Consider the following 17669-nt stretch of genomic DNA (forward strand, 5'->3'; position numbering starts at 1 on the left):
TACATGGACTCATGATGCCAGTTTCTTGAGGGTATTGCTTTGCACAACAACAAGCTAGAACAAAGAAAGTTTGCTTCAAATAAGATGTATTGAGACATTATCAGCAAAAACATAACGCTATGACGTACCTAGTAAGCATTGTAAGCTATTTATTCTTTTGGATATTGTTGACGTCACGAGGATTGCCAAATGGGATGATATGTTTAATTTCAAAAAACCCTAAAGTGAAATGTCGTTTTTTAATATCTCCTTTTATCATCCAACCGATACCAAATAGGAAAAGGTGGAAATACTACTTTACGTTTTACCAAAAAGTACAGTTTATCATTTAACGATAAATCGAAATGCAGAATCACAAATGTTACCTATCTTTTCCGTGTTCTATAAGCTGCATATACTATCAGCGACTTCTATACATTGTTTAGGATTTTCAAAAGAAGTACCTGCATGTGCAACCATGACTGTTTCAAAATAGCCCGCCAAAGTCATGCAAGTAACTCCGAGGTCGTGCATTGAATTGGTTTGAATGAGGAATACTACGGGAACCAGTGCCTTTTGTTAGAAGTCACACATGATTAACATGGATAACCTCCTTTGGTTGTTTCATGTTCGCATTACTTGAATTCAGTGTATTAAGTATGTTTCCCGTATGCCGCGTGCTTATAAGGCCTACTTTTTGTATTCCGAAATCCGGAAAAGTAATTTTATTACATGAAAATGCATCAGATTATTCTACAAATAGTTTTGTTCACAGGCGATATGAAAACAGTACAAATCAATAGTTCGTTTAATTGTGCTTAAATAATAATAAAAAAAACCCTGCATCACCAAATGTGGTTTTCAGGATACCAACTGAAAACTGACGCATCACATTAAATCTTTACACAGCTTGTTGCATGACCTTGAGGCTAATGCTGCTTTTAGTGTTTACAGAATCAAAAATCGAAGAAATGTGCAGAGATCGTATTTCATACTCGCTGCATACTCGTTTTTGCTGCATGCTATTAAATTACTGACATCCTTTAAAAAAACAAGGAACATTCTAAGACAAATTGTTTACGCCAAGAACACTGGAAATAAGTGAGAGATAACCATATTTTATATAGATATTTCAATATTATGTGTTGCGAATTTTTTGCAAGGTCTTCTTTACTAATTTCATATTAGCCTAATATGTTCATTGAAACTCGCAATGAAAGCTAACCGAAAACTTACTTTCAGAAGCTGTATACATAATGAACACCAACTCGGTTACATAATGAACGCCAATTGAAAATTTTGTAGAAATTTTATTTTTTCAAGAAAAGAAAATGCAATTGGTCTTTTCAGAAGTTTCTCAAGATTATACAAGATTTTTGTTTCTTCAACTCTTCCAATGGGTTCAATCCAGGCAACGCGCCTTTTGCATTTATTGATTCATTAAGATAGCAAAATGTGGGAAAACAAAAAAACAAAATACAGGTGTTGTAACACAATACATGTTTTGTTTTGCATACGTGTGTGACAAATAAAACACTCTTCACCTAAAACTATTGAAAGATTGAAAAGAAAAACAGCAGAACCTCAATAATTGATTTTGCCTCGACAGGTCGGTCAGCTGTGTATGAATGTGATATTGAGTTACAAGCATCACATTATGCGGTGATGTTGTACTCAGTAATCGATCAAATTGAACAATGAATGTATGGACCGTAACATGGTTAATGCGCCTTTCTATGTAAGGGAAACGCATGAACTTTTAGGATGTTTGAAATTCTTCGCAATACTTTCAGGTATTGAAAAACATTTGCTGATAAAGCCACACTATTATTTGCTTACAAAGGCAATAAATCTACGTTACAAGATGACTCTGTAGGGTGAATTGATTACACCCTGTAGGTACTTTATCTACACAAAAATATTCCCTAATCCTGTGATTACATCCTATGGGGACAGGAATCTACACAAAAATATTCACCGGTCCTGCGATGCGATAAGTAACCACAAGATACTCACCATGTGTCGGTCGGTAATGTACATATTGAACGGAAATTATATTTTGAATGTGGAAACAACAAATCAATAATTCAGTATAGCAAACTAATGAATTAAAATTCAGTTTATATTAGTTTATAATGACGTTACTGTTGCTGCATAGGCTTAAGGCTTATTCAAAGTGTATTTACGTAGCTTGGAGGTAACTTATTGATAGAATGTGTTTTAATCCAAAAACAGTTAAAGCGATGCTGGATATTTTTTTGTTTCTATCAAGATTGCCTCAAATAAGAATGCTTTCAGGTATTGAAAAATATTCTGATAAAGCCACACTATTATTAGCTTACAAAAGCAATCTACGTTATAAGATGACTCTGTAGGGTAAATTGATTACACCCTGTAGGTACTTTATCTACACAAAAATATTCCCCGGTCCTGTGATTACATCCTATGGGGACAGGAATCCACACAAAAATATTTACCGGTTCTGCGATGTGATAGGTGCGTCCTTCCCTTTATACGTATGTGCAGCCAACGCGTAAAACAAATGTGTTACAGACGTTATTTCTATAGAATAGAATTATAGAATTACTTATAGTAAAATATGCATCATATGCGCCTTAATGCATACCGTATATTGCCCGTGTTAAAGAATGTTACACGTGACTCCTCTAAATCTTGTGCAATTTCAAGCTGGAATTTTCTAATGTTTGTAGACACATGGAACTAGGAATTCCACGAAAGTAAGTTTCCCTGGGGTGATTTAGTGACATTTATTTGATGCGTAAGCCAGGTATGTATCATTGAACACATTTGCTGCAATATGCCTGTATATACTGCATGCTGATAATGTCAACAGAACATTTTACACGCTGTGAGAACATTGCACATTTCGGAATCTAATATATTGTCGACAAAGTGCATTGTGTTTACAAAACGTGTAAATTAGACATCAGAAAGCGATTGAAACATGAAAAAGATATCAGTTCTGTGACATGAGCTGCATTAAGTTTAACTCGAGTTGAAAACCATCACATTACTGCTGAAAATGCGTACACTAGTCGGTGTAGATTAAACACCATGGTTTTATTAATGTACTCTTTTATCATATGAGCCACCTTTAAAAATCTTATACGAGACGCATTATATAGCATCTAGTACATAACCAATACGTTGGCATCTGCCACACCTGCTCAAACTATAATCGGTTGAAGTGGCTGAAGTGTTCTAATATTGCATCTGTCTGTATATCCTCTAAACTGGTAAAAGCACGTCACAATCAAAAATCCGTTCTTGTTAATCTGCTAGATATCATTGTCTTCATTGAAAATAGTCATGGGCTATTTTAAAACCATGGATATAAAAAGAGATCACCACAATCTCAATGCTTAAGGGTAGAGACTAGATATTGTTGACCGAAACACCCAAAAAACATCAATTGTTATTACTAAGTATCTAAATCAATATATTATTGAAAAATAACACTTTGATGTTTTGCAAAACTTCATTTCTACAAATCATATACTTTGAAAACATGCATGATTTATTGTTATTAATGAGTTTTGTACGTTTTACAAAAGTGTTGTTGTTTCAGCCCTCTTTACAACATAACTCAAGAACCACAGGACCTACAAAGGTATATCTGTGATATTTGAATTCTTCTACACAATCGCTATAAAATGATCAATGCAATTTTTGCCAAAGCTCACTACCATTCGCAAGATGCTATAAATTACAACATTTTGAAATAGTTGTTAACCTTAAAAACCTTATCCTATTAAAGATTTTAATTCGTTTCATAAGCCCCTTTCTCATCGTTATAATATTGGCTACAGACGTCAAGATAATGCCCTTGTCTCGTAATAAAATCCGTATTAGTGACACATAAAGTAACCACAAGATATTCACCATGTGTCGGTCGCTAATGTACATATTGAACGGAAATTATATTTTGAATGTGGAAACAACAAATCAATAATTCAGTATAGCAAACTAATGAATTAAAATTCAGTTTAAATTAGTTTATAATGACGTTACTGTTGCTGCATGTCATGTGATGTACTAAGGTTTATTCAAAGTGTATTTACTTAGCTTGGAGGTAACTTATTGATGGAATGTGTTTTACATCCAAAAACAGTTAAAGCGATGCTGGATTTTTTTTCTATGAAGATTGCTTCAAATAAGAATATACGTCTACGTATTATTACGTACGATATTACATGTACGTCTACGAGAATAAGTTATGTTGAGCACAAATTTAGTATTAATTTTATGAGGACAGATTATTGGTTAGAGATAGGATTGATTGGACCATATCCCACAATTCTCATTGATTTAGGTTACCTTCAGGAGCAGGTAATGTTTACATTTCGCAAAATATATGTGCAAAGTCCCACTGAATGCTGGGATCATAGAGATGTAGATTTCTTGCAGTGTGGTATTATTGTGTTACAAATTTCCCATTTTTTTGCAGGCCAACGAATTTAAATAGTAACACTTTTCATGCTTATGGTAACTTCCTATTGTGAGATTTACCTTTCGATACATAATGTTAACACCCTAATAAACAAACCCTCCTATTGGTCTGTGACATCAGTACGTGGGATGCAGCGTCTCAAAACTCAATTAACTTTTACAGTTTTTGACTGATATGGTAAGGTATTAAATTGCATGTTATGAACACAGTTATTAAAAGGGCATTACTGCGAGCAAAATTGATGTTCAATATAATTTGCAGACACTTAACAGTGTTACAAGTATCAAATGAAGGTGTACTCCGGTATAGTGACCTATTAAAAACGAAATACAATCTCAAGCTTCTGTAAAATGCAGTGGCTAATGTACAAATAAAATTAGTATCATCTTTATGCCTTTAGTTTAAAGTGATAAACGCTGCGTATATTGATAGTGACATGGTATGATTAGCCACAGGTTATGAATTTCTTTTGGTTATTATAAATTTGCTTCATGTCAAAAATAATTCATAATGTAAGATATGACTGCTAATGCATAGTGTACACATCGTTATTGATTAAACGTATGGTCGTGTTCTGTTCTGTTTTGCTGTTTATTTTTTTGAAATTTTTGTCTGTGTCAAGTCCTTTGGCAATGTCTGTCCAAAATGGTCACCACATCCGTTACGTCCCAATTTCGTTTGTATGTCTACTTGTCGCCGCTGGGTTGAATGTCTATGCACTTGTTTGTCTGTTTTACCTGGCCGTCTGTATGTCTGCTTTCTAGACTGTATACAAAGTTATGTCATTTTGCTGTACATTCACACGTCTTTTGGTGCTGTATTTGTTTTTCAAGTTGTGTTCGACTTTTTGCATTACAGCTATTCGTCATGTCATCATGTCTGTCAGGGTCATTTTGTGTTTTTTTTTTCTCTATTTACATGCATAAGTAAGTAAATGGGTTTGTCTCTTTCTTTGTGGTCCACTTTAATATGTACTTTAAATGCGTTACCTTCGCGACATAATTTCCAGTCATCAATTTCATGAACAGATCACTCAAAGTAGTGATTTCCTACCATTTTCTAAGGCATTTGTAAACGTACAGGGTTCGTATTTTGTCATACATGCAAAATACTTGATTGAATATACTGCTCACCGTTGCCATACTATCAAGACATTTGAAAAATAAATGAACTATTAGATGTTTATGAAAATTATAATTGTAAGTGAGCAAGAGGAAGCTGATAATGCTTCAAGACGTCAATTCCAATTTATCACTTTTAGGGTAAAACAAAAAGCTACCTCAAAGTTGGCCCCTTTAATAGATAGCACTCATTGACCGATATATATGATATAAAAGCACTTGACGATATTAAGTACATCATAAAATGTCTCTATTACCCTCAATATTTTATTATCATCCTAGACGGACCAAAAATGTTTACACAGCTCTGACATGAAATTTACTTTACAAAATCATGATGCTCCGGAACAGGATGTTAAACAATGAATTCATTAACAAGAAAAATATATGGCCCCGTTTGACGTTTGAAGATTTAAGAGGATTTTTTTGACATGAGTAACAATACATGAATCTTATTTCAGCGGTACCGGCTTGATAAAAACATACATAAACTGAAATGGAACATGCATAAAGAAATAGAAAGATGACTTTTGAATTTGTGCTTCCGAAATAAAGTACAACGAATTATATTTATTGGATGAAATGCGTAATAACTTGAAAATATGACTTTGATTAAATTTAACTTTGATTAAATTTAACAGCTCAACAACGGTAAACCTATACAAATGCGTTATGAATTATTAACATTGTTGTAGGCGTAGGTATTTGTAACGTTTAAATATTGCTTTTATCAAAATTATCTGTACATTTGTTCTTTTGCTTAACCTACAATAGATGCTTCAGAGAATTGCAGTTCACCTGCACTCGTTAGGAACTTATGATTATGAGTTATTCCGGATCCAGATATTGAGTAGTAATAACAATTTAAAATAATTTCTTGGAAATCTATCCTTGTGTTTAATAAAATTAAAGAATATTGCACTTAATCGTAAAATAGTGATTTATAGACTACATAAATACTTTATGTAAGCTTGAAGACAAGACAAGATAAATGAGAGTCATTTGGACAAATCTTGCCAACATCAATCACATATGGAGTCTTGAATGAAGATTTATCATTAGCATATGTCCCATAATTCATTGCCTCTGTACCACGCACTTCACGATAGCAAAATATAACAGCAGACACGAATAACGACGTAGTTAGGACGTCGAAGCTATGAATTATGGGCCATGAGCAGTCATTAAATATTGCACAACTAAATATTTACTCTGAACATGTGTCGTCTTCTAAATAGCTTTCTTAAGTACATACGTAACAAGACAATTTAAAAACAAACTTAAAAGTCAAAATTTGGCATCGTTCTACATATTTCTACGTGCAAGAAAGCACGTTCTTAATCCAGGCACACTGTCAGTTGTGAGGAGTAAATGGGCTATTCCAGTTGAAATCCACATAGCCCCTGTGGAAGATTTTGGAAACATCTTCCACAGGGGGAGTATGTTTTTCAAATGTAATTGGTCAGAGTTAATCATTTTGAAAGCCATACTCCCCCTGTATTATGGCTTTACGTATATCTTTCACAACTGGAGTGAGTATTTCAAATGAATGTCACCCAATTGTTTATTCTATTCAAAACTCATACTCCCTCTGTGGAAGACTTTAGCTAAATCTTCCACAGGGGTAGTGTGAATTTTAAATGGAATAGCCCAATTCAACAACGTTGTTAGCAATCTTACTTGTGGAGACCCAACTGTATTCATACTAGTTTTGGCAAAAGTAATATTTTTATTTCTTTCTAAAAAAATAAAACGCGTTTAAATTTGCAACGCTGACGTTGTTTTCTTTTCATATATTTCACAACAATATATTTTTACCCCATACTGTATAGTATTGGCATTTATTACTTTTTTTTTTAAAAATCCTCACATTTAAAAATACTTCGTGTACTACATGTATTAATAGCACAAAAATGTAAACAAACCACAGGAATGGAAAGGTATTTTTTGTGCGTTATACAGGTACCCAAAGTGCCTATGTTAAAGCCATATTGTAACATTTGCTGAGGAGGACGCCCTCAATAGTTCAAATTGTGGTTTTTACACGATTGTGATCAAAACTTTAGGAACTGTAGTTTTGTCAAAAGCAAGAGGTTTTGAATAGAACGCAGGAACCGTGGTTTAATTATTGAGATGGAAATATTAGTCGAACGCGTAAGGGATGTTCATAACACAGTAGGTACATGGCGTGCGGGACGGTCATATGCGCATCAAAGGATCGTACCGTAGCACGACCGATGGAGTGCCACGCATTGGCGACATCTGCGCTGGTAGTAAATTCCAATTTCTTTGCTTTACCTCAGTTGTTCGGCTCAAAATTAAAAGGGGCCATATCTGACAGTAAAAGCTAACAAAAGAAATACTAAACTATTATTTTATTTCAATGTTACAATATGGCTTTAACAGCTTTCAAATGTAAAAGCCATCGAAGTTGTTATGCAAGCAAAATGGTTATGCTGCGAGTTAACGGCCGAGTTACAGGCACATATTAACGGTGACAATTTTGTGTTAAAAATTAGGTTTTTGGATTGCTTTGTTGTTTAATTCACTCGAGAATCTATTAATAACCTTGTTACCCCTCGGAGGCAGCGTTATAGTATTTACTAACAGGTACATCGTTACAAACCTTTTTTTGCAAACGCGTCCAAAGAACACACTTGCAGGTGGAAATCGAACTTATCATTAGGCCTCAGTACAGCCGGTATTTAAAAGTATGTGTTAGGAAGGGAATATTTATGAGCTGTTATTGATGTAGGCGGTTTACTACCATCTAAAACAGTTATTCTAATAGATTCCCCATAGTCAACTAAAGTCATTGATGAATCGGCTGAACTCATGTTACTCATCGATATAAGTCTTCCTCGTCTCCACGGATCTTTCTTTTTCTTCATCCCAGGGAAGCACAGGCACAAAATTCGACGAAAAGCTCGCTTATAGCTACGAGATGTGAAAGCGTAAATTACAGGATTGCAGGCGCTGTTGGCGTATCCAAGCCAAACGACTACTGGGAACGTTATGTGTGGTAGTACTATACACTCCTCGCACAGGGGAGCTGTGACGTTGACGATGAAAAATGGTAACCAGCAAAGAATGAAGACACCCATTACTATTCCTGAGGAAGACAAAAAAGAAGGAGTAAAAATACGTGAATACGGGTCGCTACAAAACTCTGCTTGTTTTTGGTTTTATAGTTAGCTTAGGGATGAAATCAAAACTAGACCGTCCGGTTCCGTCTGGCTTCCATTGTTTAGAATATTAAATAGAAACCGGACAGAGCCGGTGGTCATCCCTTAGTACTTTTCATCATGGAATAAATGTTACAATTTTATACATCCAGATTATATCACTTCATAAACACATGACGGCGCCTACCGATAGACATGATAATGTCGCTCCGGATTTAGTTTCCACACGATGAAAAGAAAAAATCAGCGAATCTTCAAAAGTATCAACATATCACTGAGTCAAATTTTGTGATTTGATCCCTATAGACAGCAAGGCATCTCATACAGGGTGAATAACCACTGGGTTGACAAAGTTATACATATAAAATACCCACTGGTACCGAAGACTTGGATATGGATTGACCTCAGCTCTGGGTTTCATATCATGGACATCGTCCGAGTGGGATCATTGTAGATACATGCACACTTATTGTGATGCCAATGTCAATTATACATCTGTCATATAGAACGCTTAGGGAAATGACCCAATGCATGATTTAATCAAATCCAATGAAAGTAAGGCACTAGAACCAAATTTGTCCGATCTCTGGATCGACCGACAATGCTGATTCGATGCTTGTAATTAATGAAGTAATTAATTAGAAATACTGGTATATTGGTATTGGTCGAAATCATAGATATGCACAGATTCATATGTAATCAGAATTCGCAATAGAAGTGATGATGTAACAGGATTAAGTACCACGGCAATAAGTTAAAACAATTTTTGAATACATCGCTCTGCACTTTACTCATCACCTGTATATGTTTGCAATCATAGATTGAATACAACACCGCTCTTTCCAAAGATACTGATCTTACAGGTACGAGTGATCAGCATGATATGAATATTCTATAGAATTACGATCCAGGTCTTTATCCCAGTTCTTTGACATATGTGGTTCAATGCAGAGGCATCGCTTGAACGTACTAGCGAAGTGCGATATATTAAAAAATTGCTTCAAATTACATATTGCTAGGGTAGTTAATCCTGTTACATCATCAATTCCACAGCGAATTAACAATAGTCAAATAATTGATTTTATAAATGATAAGGATCGACCAAGCACCGATGGCCGATCGAAAGATCGAACTAATTTGGTGTTATTGCCTAATTGACAACAACATTTGTTTAATGAAAAATATATGTGGTTAGTAAGAAGCAAATATCCATCCGTTTTAATTTGCTGGAAAAATTATTCACACTATGTGACCCCTTATAGAATGAGTGGCTGACATGTTTTAATAAGATCGAAGTGCCTGTCTATTAAAGGGCTAAACAATACGGATAGGTTATCCTCAACAAGCAATCATCTTTCATCCAGAATATTTGAGCTTGCACTTGTAAATGACTAAACAGCATTGAAGGTAAAGGACGAAAGACAAAACGAAGGCGTTTACGTATGTTTTTCCTAAGTAAAGAGGGTGTTTACAGACTAATGATCCCAGTGACAAGACAAATGTTTGATCGTAAATCACCCTTGGCATTGTCGACATTGATTGCATATTAAATGCTTGTTTTTATTCAAAAATGACACTTCTGTTTTGCTGAGGAGGACATTGACTTCCTTGCACTGTTTTGAACTCGCCTTTAAATATAAGTATTGACAGTCTCAACGGCAAAAATAACAGATAATGTATATATTAATTAACTTATTAATCAGGTTTAACAAAAATCAGAATACAGTCGTAATTATGTGTGCCCGGGGGTTGAATTGAAGGGGCAAAGCCTTTTTATGAAGGGTGATTTTTGGCACGATTTTGGGGCACCTTTTCTATATTACGCCGTAAAAAACAGTAAGAAAATGGTAATATATGCAACATTTCCTGCTCGCTGCGCTTAATCGCTTGCATCAAATGATAAGACAATGAAAGGATTTAAATATATTTGAATATTTTGATTTCATCCTTTAGTAATTTTCATCATAGTATAAATGTTACAATTTTATACATCCTGAGTCAAATTTTGTGATTTGATCCCTATAGACAGCAATGCATCTCATAGGGTGAATAACCACTGGGTTGACAAAGTTATACATATAAAATACCCACTGGTACCAAAGACTTGGATATGGATTGACCTCAGCTCTGGGTTTCATATCATGGACATCGTCCGAGTGGGATCATTGTATATGCATGCACACCCATTGTGATGCCAATGTCAATTATACACCTGTCATATAGAACGCTTAGGGAAATGACCCAATGTATGATGTAATCAAATCCAATGAAAGTAAGGCACCAGAACCAAATGTGGTTGATCTTTGGGTCGACCGTCAATGCAATTAATGAACTATCAACTAATTAATTAGAATTACTGGTATATTGGTATTGGTCAAAATCTTTACATGCACAGATTCATATGTAATCGCAATTCGCCATAGAAGTGATGATGTAACAGGTTTAACTACCACAGCAATAGGTTAAAACAGTTTTGGAATATATCGGCGAATTAACAATAATCAATTAATTGATTTTCAACAACTCCTCCTATACCTTTGTACAGGAGCCAACCGTTGTTAATCCATGATGAATCCACACTTTTACTGTAGCGTATACGCGAACGCGAGCGAGACTACGCGTTACGCGAGAGCGCGTAAAATTCGTCATGTCTGGAACTTTTGTGCGTGTGCAAGCTTGTTGATTTTAGGTAGCGGCTAAACCGCATTGCCGTTTTACGGGCCGTTTTATTCTGCAGGCCATAGTTTTATTGCTGATATCAACAGAGAAATCATCGAGGTTTTTGTAAAGATGAGTGGCAATGATTAACTGACATTCCTCGTGAAATAATCGTGAATTATACGATCTTTAGCTTCTTTTCGTTGTTGAAAGGATTCAATCATGTTTCATCGTTGTTCATCACCGTTTAACAACTCGCGTCCGGCGCGTCTGCGTGGTTTACTTCGCTCGGGCAGCTAAAGCTAAAGCTGCCCTCGCGAAGTAAACCACGCAGACGACGCGGCCGCATCGTTGTTAAACGGTGATGAACAACGGTGAAACATGATTGAATCCCTAAATAAATAATAAGGATCGACCAATCATCGATGGCCGATCGAAAGATCGAACTTATTTGGTTCTATTGCCTAATTGACAACAACTTAAGTTTAAATTAATATTATTTGATGAAAAATATAATGTGGTTAGTAAAAAGCAAATATCTATCCGTTTTAATTTGCTGAAAAAAATTAACACCATTCACACAAAATGACCCCTTATAGAATGAGCGGCTGACATTTTCTGCTGACATAATCGACGTGCCTGTCTAAAGGGGCTAACAATACGGATGAGTTATCCTCAACAAGCAACCATCTTTCATCCAGAATATTTGAGCTTGCACTGGTAAATGACTATAAGCAGCATAAATTTGAAGTTAAAGGACGAAAGACAAAACGAAGGCGTTTACGTATGTTTTTCCTAAGTGAAGAGGGTGCTTACAGACTAATGATCCCAGTGACAAGACACATGTTTGATCGTAAATCACCCTTGGCATTGTCGACGTTGATTGCATATCAAATGCTAGTTTTTATTCAAAAATGACACTTCTGTTTGGCTGAGGAGGACAATGACTTCCTTGCACTCTTTTGAACTCGCCTTTAAATATGAAGTATTGACAGCCTCAACGGCAAAAATAACATATACTGTATATACTAATTAACTTATTAATCAGGTTTAAGAGAATTCAGAATACAGTCGTAATTATGTGTGCCCCGGGTCGAATTGAAGGGGCAAAGCCTTTTTATGAAGGGACGAGATTTTTGGCACAATTTTGGGGCACCTTTTCGATATAACGCCGTAAAAATAGTGTAAAAATGATGAAATATGCAACAGTTCGTGTCCGCCGCGCTTATTGCTTGCATCACATGAAAGGTTTTAATTTATATTTGAATATAGCGCACTTCACTGTAAGATTAGTATCTTTGATGTGCAGCTTAACGACAAAAATATTTGTTATTGGAGAATTCTATGACCGATTGGGCAATTGTATGGATAGAATAATTTATTACAAAGCAGTGCACCAATAATTTATTTTTTTTCCAATAAAACACGGAGATAAAACTTTTTACTTTTTGCATGTCTTTGAAAAATAGTCAGGTGGAGGAAAGATGCTTTACTTTCAAATGCACATGTCAGATATTTAGTCCGGTTGCTAAATATTGTTTATTTTGGCGTCCTACGTCTAGTTTTTGATGGCATTTGCTTCTAAAGACAACTAATTTTAATAATATATTTATTGATCCTCATTCAGGATTGGGTAATTTATTTGAGTTGCTCAAATATTGTTACATGACTCATCAGTTATTCCCCTGGTTAGAGCAGAAAGGTCAAAGGTCACATTCAGGTCAAAACCTGAAAAAAGCTCCTATCTCCACTGTAATAGTCTCAAATGGTCTCAGAATGTTCATCAATTCAGAAAATAATAGTTTGTATTGGGTATGACGTTTTGTTACATAGGTAATATTGCAAAATAGGTCAAGGTCTATCGGACTCTATTCGATGGGCATTGACATTTTTCACCATGTAACCATGATAAGAAAACATCATGGCTATATGGCAAACCTCCTTTATTTGATTTGTTTATAAAAGACGAATAATGTAAGACCACCATTCTGTTTCTTTTGACAGTCTATATTGAGAATGTGGAGACCACATTGTGACCTTCGACCTTTATGCTTATAGGGCCTAACTGATAACTGCAGAAGGGTATGTCACAGCAAAGACACTGAGTATCTTTGGTCACAGAATGGTACAAGTATACTTTTACTGGATCCACATGACAAGAATTATTAAACTTATACGTCAGTATGTCAAATTTTTTGAAAAATTATTCTCCATTCAAAATACACATAGGACACGTGATACGCCAGTATGTCGAATAATAGTTGAATTCATATCTATATCGGCCACACAGCCGCGATATACCAAAATAGTGGTGTATGTCACATATTTACGATACGCCACTATGTCGTCCAAAACACGAGGAATATTGTACACACTTATTCCATTGAGTGAGATACGCCAAACCTAATTAGTGATAAAGTGATAATACTTAATCAATTAATGCATGTCTTGAAAGTTATCTTATCTCATTTTTTCAAACATGGCTGACAAGCCGGTATGTTGTCCGAGCTACGGCATCTTTCAAATAGTCTTGAGATCACAACTTGAGAGGTCAAAACTAAGTATATCATTATAGTCATTGATAGTAGCTCATTTTGGTGTTTTTTTGTACGACTTGTAATGGCTTTTAAATATCTAAGATCCATGAAATGCATTGTTTGTTAAAACATAAATATTTAGGCCCGCCTATACGTTATGAAAATTCACTGGTCAAGAAATTAAAGCTTTGTAACCAAGTTCATTTTAAAATTAAACTGACATTCCCTTTATTAAAGTTCAGTCAGCACTAATATATTTTGCGACCATGGCATTCTAATTTATTTACGTAACATTTGATTTGATATTTATATTATAGGATTGTCACAATATTTTATGGTCATTGTAGTAAGTGATTGATGTCAACTGATATTAAACATTCTTGGTTATCATACTTGTTTTATTTGTATATCGGTTATCTTGTTTTTGTTTTACATACAAACTGGGATGGGACAGAGCTTTAGATATAATATGAGGCCAGTGATTTCATACAAATTATATGATTAAATTTCACTGTAAATCTAATGTGTTTAGGTTCTAAATATCAATCTGTAACACTCTTTAAACATATACACATTTTTTTAAACACATAAAAGTGTTTAGGAATAACTGAAAATTTGTTTCCATATTTTCTCGAAAGTAAAATCCTGGAAGCCTGATGTTACTACATTATTGTTTTCTGTACAACAATAATGTAGTAACACCAGGCTTCCAGGATTTTACTCTATTATGCTTAGCATAACCTAAACACAAGCTAAACAGAGGTGTTTATCTGTGTTTAGATTATATACAGATTGATGTTTGATATCTAAACATGTCGTTTAGCTAAGCTGTATAGCTGTAACACTTTTTAAACACGTACATGTTAGGCTTTTTGTAAAATTGTTATTATCATCTGCATGCAACTTTCAAAAAAAGGGTTTCATATTTTGAAACCTATTCTCCTACATCAGTACACATCACAAATCCAAAATAAAATCAACATCGTCCCTTTGGTTTACAAACTATCAGACTTTGTATCTAAACGCATCCTAAACACTTATATCCGTCCTAAATATTCTAAATGTGGGACTTATGGTAGTCTCTTCTATAAAACACAGGATTCTGACGTTATTTTGAGTTCTCCCATGTATACAAAAGAAAAAGCTTTTCCAGACGTCAGATAAATCGACAAGGGTGTAAAAATTCAAAACATTGTTTTCCGGTTTGGTAATGCGGTTCCGGTTCCAGATCCGGTAATTTCACTTGCAGACAAACACCTATATTTTACCTCGAAGTACGTTACTTTGCAGGTGTTAAATCATGGATGCTCTCATAGACTCTGATGCTCTATAGTCATGATAGTAGGGAGTGTTATATTTTGGGTGAGATGTGATCTTAGGATTATGTATAATAATAATCTATGATTTATACTAATAGTTTAATAGAATTGCTGAACCAGAAAGTGTTGCTGGTAGATTTGAAGAATATTAGGATCTGAAAGTATCAAATATTTCTATAACCAAATGAACGATTTCATGAAGTTTATGAAATTATGGTCACCATGTCCCAACCGATTTCAATCACGGAGGCAATTATGCCCTCTTAATTTGAACGGAACAAGAACTTTAAAATGTACACTTTCCGTATCTTTATCATAATATGAAAGATGCATTTAGAGCATACATATACTATATTATGTTTAAAGTTTGCATATAATGTTTAGTTTGTTAATATCAAATTTTATCTGAAACAATAAACGGACAGGTGGTGTTAACACTACTTCATTTTGTAAGCGTTATGAAAGTGTCTCAGGTGTATACATTATTACAAGAAAACATACAAGATGAAGTGTATGCATCCTGGTGAGGCTCCTTCAGTTAAAATGAAAAACGAGACGACATACGAAACGCTCCAATAAAGAGGAAATTTGAGAAAACAGGTCTAACATTATGATATTGTGTGCAGTCTTTCTAGAAATGCAAATATCGCGTTTTAAATCAAACATAGCTATTCAAACACGAGTTATGCGTATTATGACAACCTGGTTGTTTGATTTCAATGGGAGCTGGTAGAAGAACTTGCATGCGGGAGCTTATAGAACTAATATTGTTTATTCGATTTTTTAATGGTGCTCAAAAAGTTTTAGACTGTGTACTGAAAGTTGATTTACATGTTTAGAACAGTGAATTATTAAATGTATTACATGGTAAGAAGAATATCATATAACCATGAATGATACCATGCGTAATATAAATATTATATTTTCATCTTACTTTCATATTAGCTTGCACAACAAGTCTGATTTTATTTAGAACAGAATTGTTATTTGTCAAAACGATGTTTTATGGATTCAAACAATAAATTTAATTCAATTTTCATGGTTCAAAATATTTTTGCGAAGTTATTTTTAAATTCAAAGACTTGCGAGATCTTGCGATAATATTTTCATTAAACAATCATATCGGGGTGAAAATGTACATTTATATTAATAATGCAGTTTGGCACTGTCTTCATTGTTTTTCAATAATGTGAACCCTATTGTCTTTAATTAATTGGATAGACATTGTATACTTGCTAGCAGCCTGGTTGAAGGGAAGACGAAGAAACATTCAGTAAAAACAACTTTAAGGCCAAGTAAAATAAAAACATGTTTCACGTCCGGGTTTTTGAAAAAAAGGAGGAAGAGGGGGCTTTTATCTTACTAATTTTTATTACAAAACTGGTGTAAATACCCTTTATTAGAGCTGTTTTAGCGTATACAACAATGCCTGGAAAAAGGAGGAGGCCTCTTTTTATTTGTTGTTCTGAGAGGTAGACCCCCTCTACTTATTGCAAAACCTTCCAAAAGTGTTCCTTGTATTAGCAAGGCTGTAGAAAGCATCTCTACTTCCTAGACATATTTTTGAAAAGTTATAACTGAATTTCAAAAAATAAAAATATATTTGAAGAAACCTCAAAAAAGGAAGCGGGAGGGGACGTGAAACATGTTTATTTTTTTATTTGGCCTAATATAGTATTAGTAATTGTTTCTTATTTAAACAAAACAGTATGACAAGGTTGTTTTTTAAATATAAAACAAAATAGTAAAACATCCAAGATTTTGAAAACATAATTTGAAGTTAATTATTCTAAATAGAAATAAAAGATAAGAATATTTAATGAAAACCAATTGTGATTATTCATAAGCTCAGTATTTAGGTGATTATTTTATTATTAATGTAAGCAAACATAGAATTTGTTGGGTCAGTGTAATAATATTTGTTGAACTCTGCTGGTGTTGATACAAGTACCCATTTTCAAACATTCAAAGTGTCATGACTATTTGGCTTTACTCTTAGCTTTTCAGTGGGATTTGTTCGACGTACTCCTTTACCGCAGTATGGACAGATGCTTGAAACATGAAATCGAATTATATTTACGTTCAACATGAAAATTATGGTTTGAAACTGAACATGCTGAAATAGATTTGTTAACAAAAATAAAATACACAGGACATGAGTGACAGATGCAAACGAATGCAGTTTTGTTAAGTTGTTCCTAACAATGCCTCAGGTAAGAGGCTTCACTTTTCTTTTTTTCTTTTAATTTTTTTCTTTTTTTCTGACTTTTCTTTCATTTGAAGATAAACATCATTTTCTTGTACATACATTTTGAGGATTATGCTTACAGTAATTTAATTATTTAACCTAATTTAATATAATATAATTTAATTTGATTCAGGTGTGGAATACAAGGGCC

At 34.2% G+C, this 17669-nt stretch overlaps 1 protein-coding gene across 2 annotated transcripts in view; it reads right to left on the bottom strand.

The window, feature by feature from the left end:
- Positions 1–7624: 7624 nt before the first annotated feature.
- LOC140148683 (dopamine receptor 2-like) overlaps positions 7625–17669 on the bottom strand; it is a 119675-nt gene continuing 109630 nt past the window's right edge. For both annotated transcript variants that reach the window (XM_072170722.1, XM_072170731.1), the window contains exon 3: positions 7625–8683. In XM_072170722.1, coding sequence (XP_072026823.1) covers positions 8277–8683 — 407 coding nt within the window. In that variant the 3' untranslated portion in view covers positions 7625–8276. The remainder of the gene's footprint in view (positions 8684–17669) is intronic.

The sequence above is a fragment of the Amphiura filiformis genome, chromosome 1 (assembly GCF_039555335.1).
Source record: "Amphiura filiformis chromosome 1, Afil_fr2py, whole genome shotgun sequence".
Lineage (NCBI taxonomy): Eukaryota > Metazoa > Echinodermata > Ophiuroidea > Amphilepidida > Amphiuridae > Amphiura > Amphiura filiformis.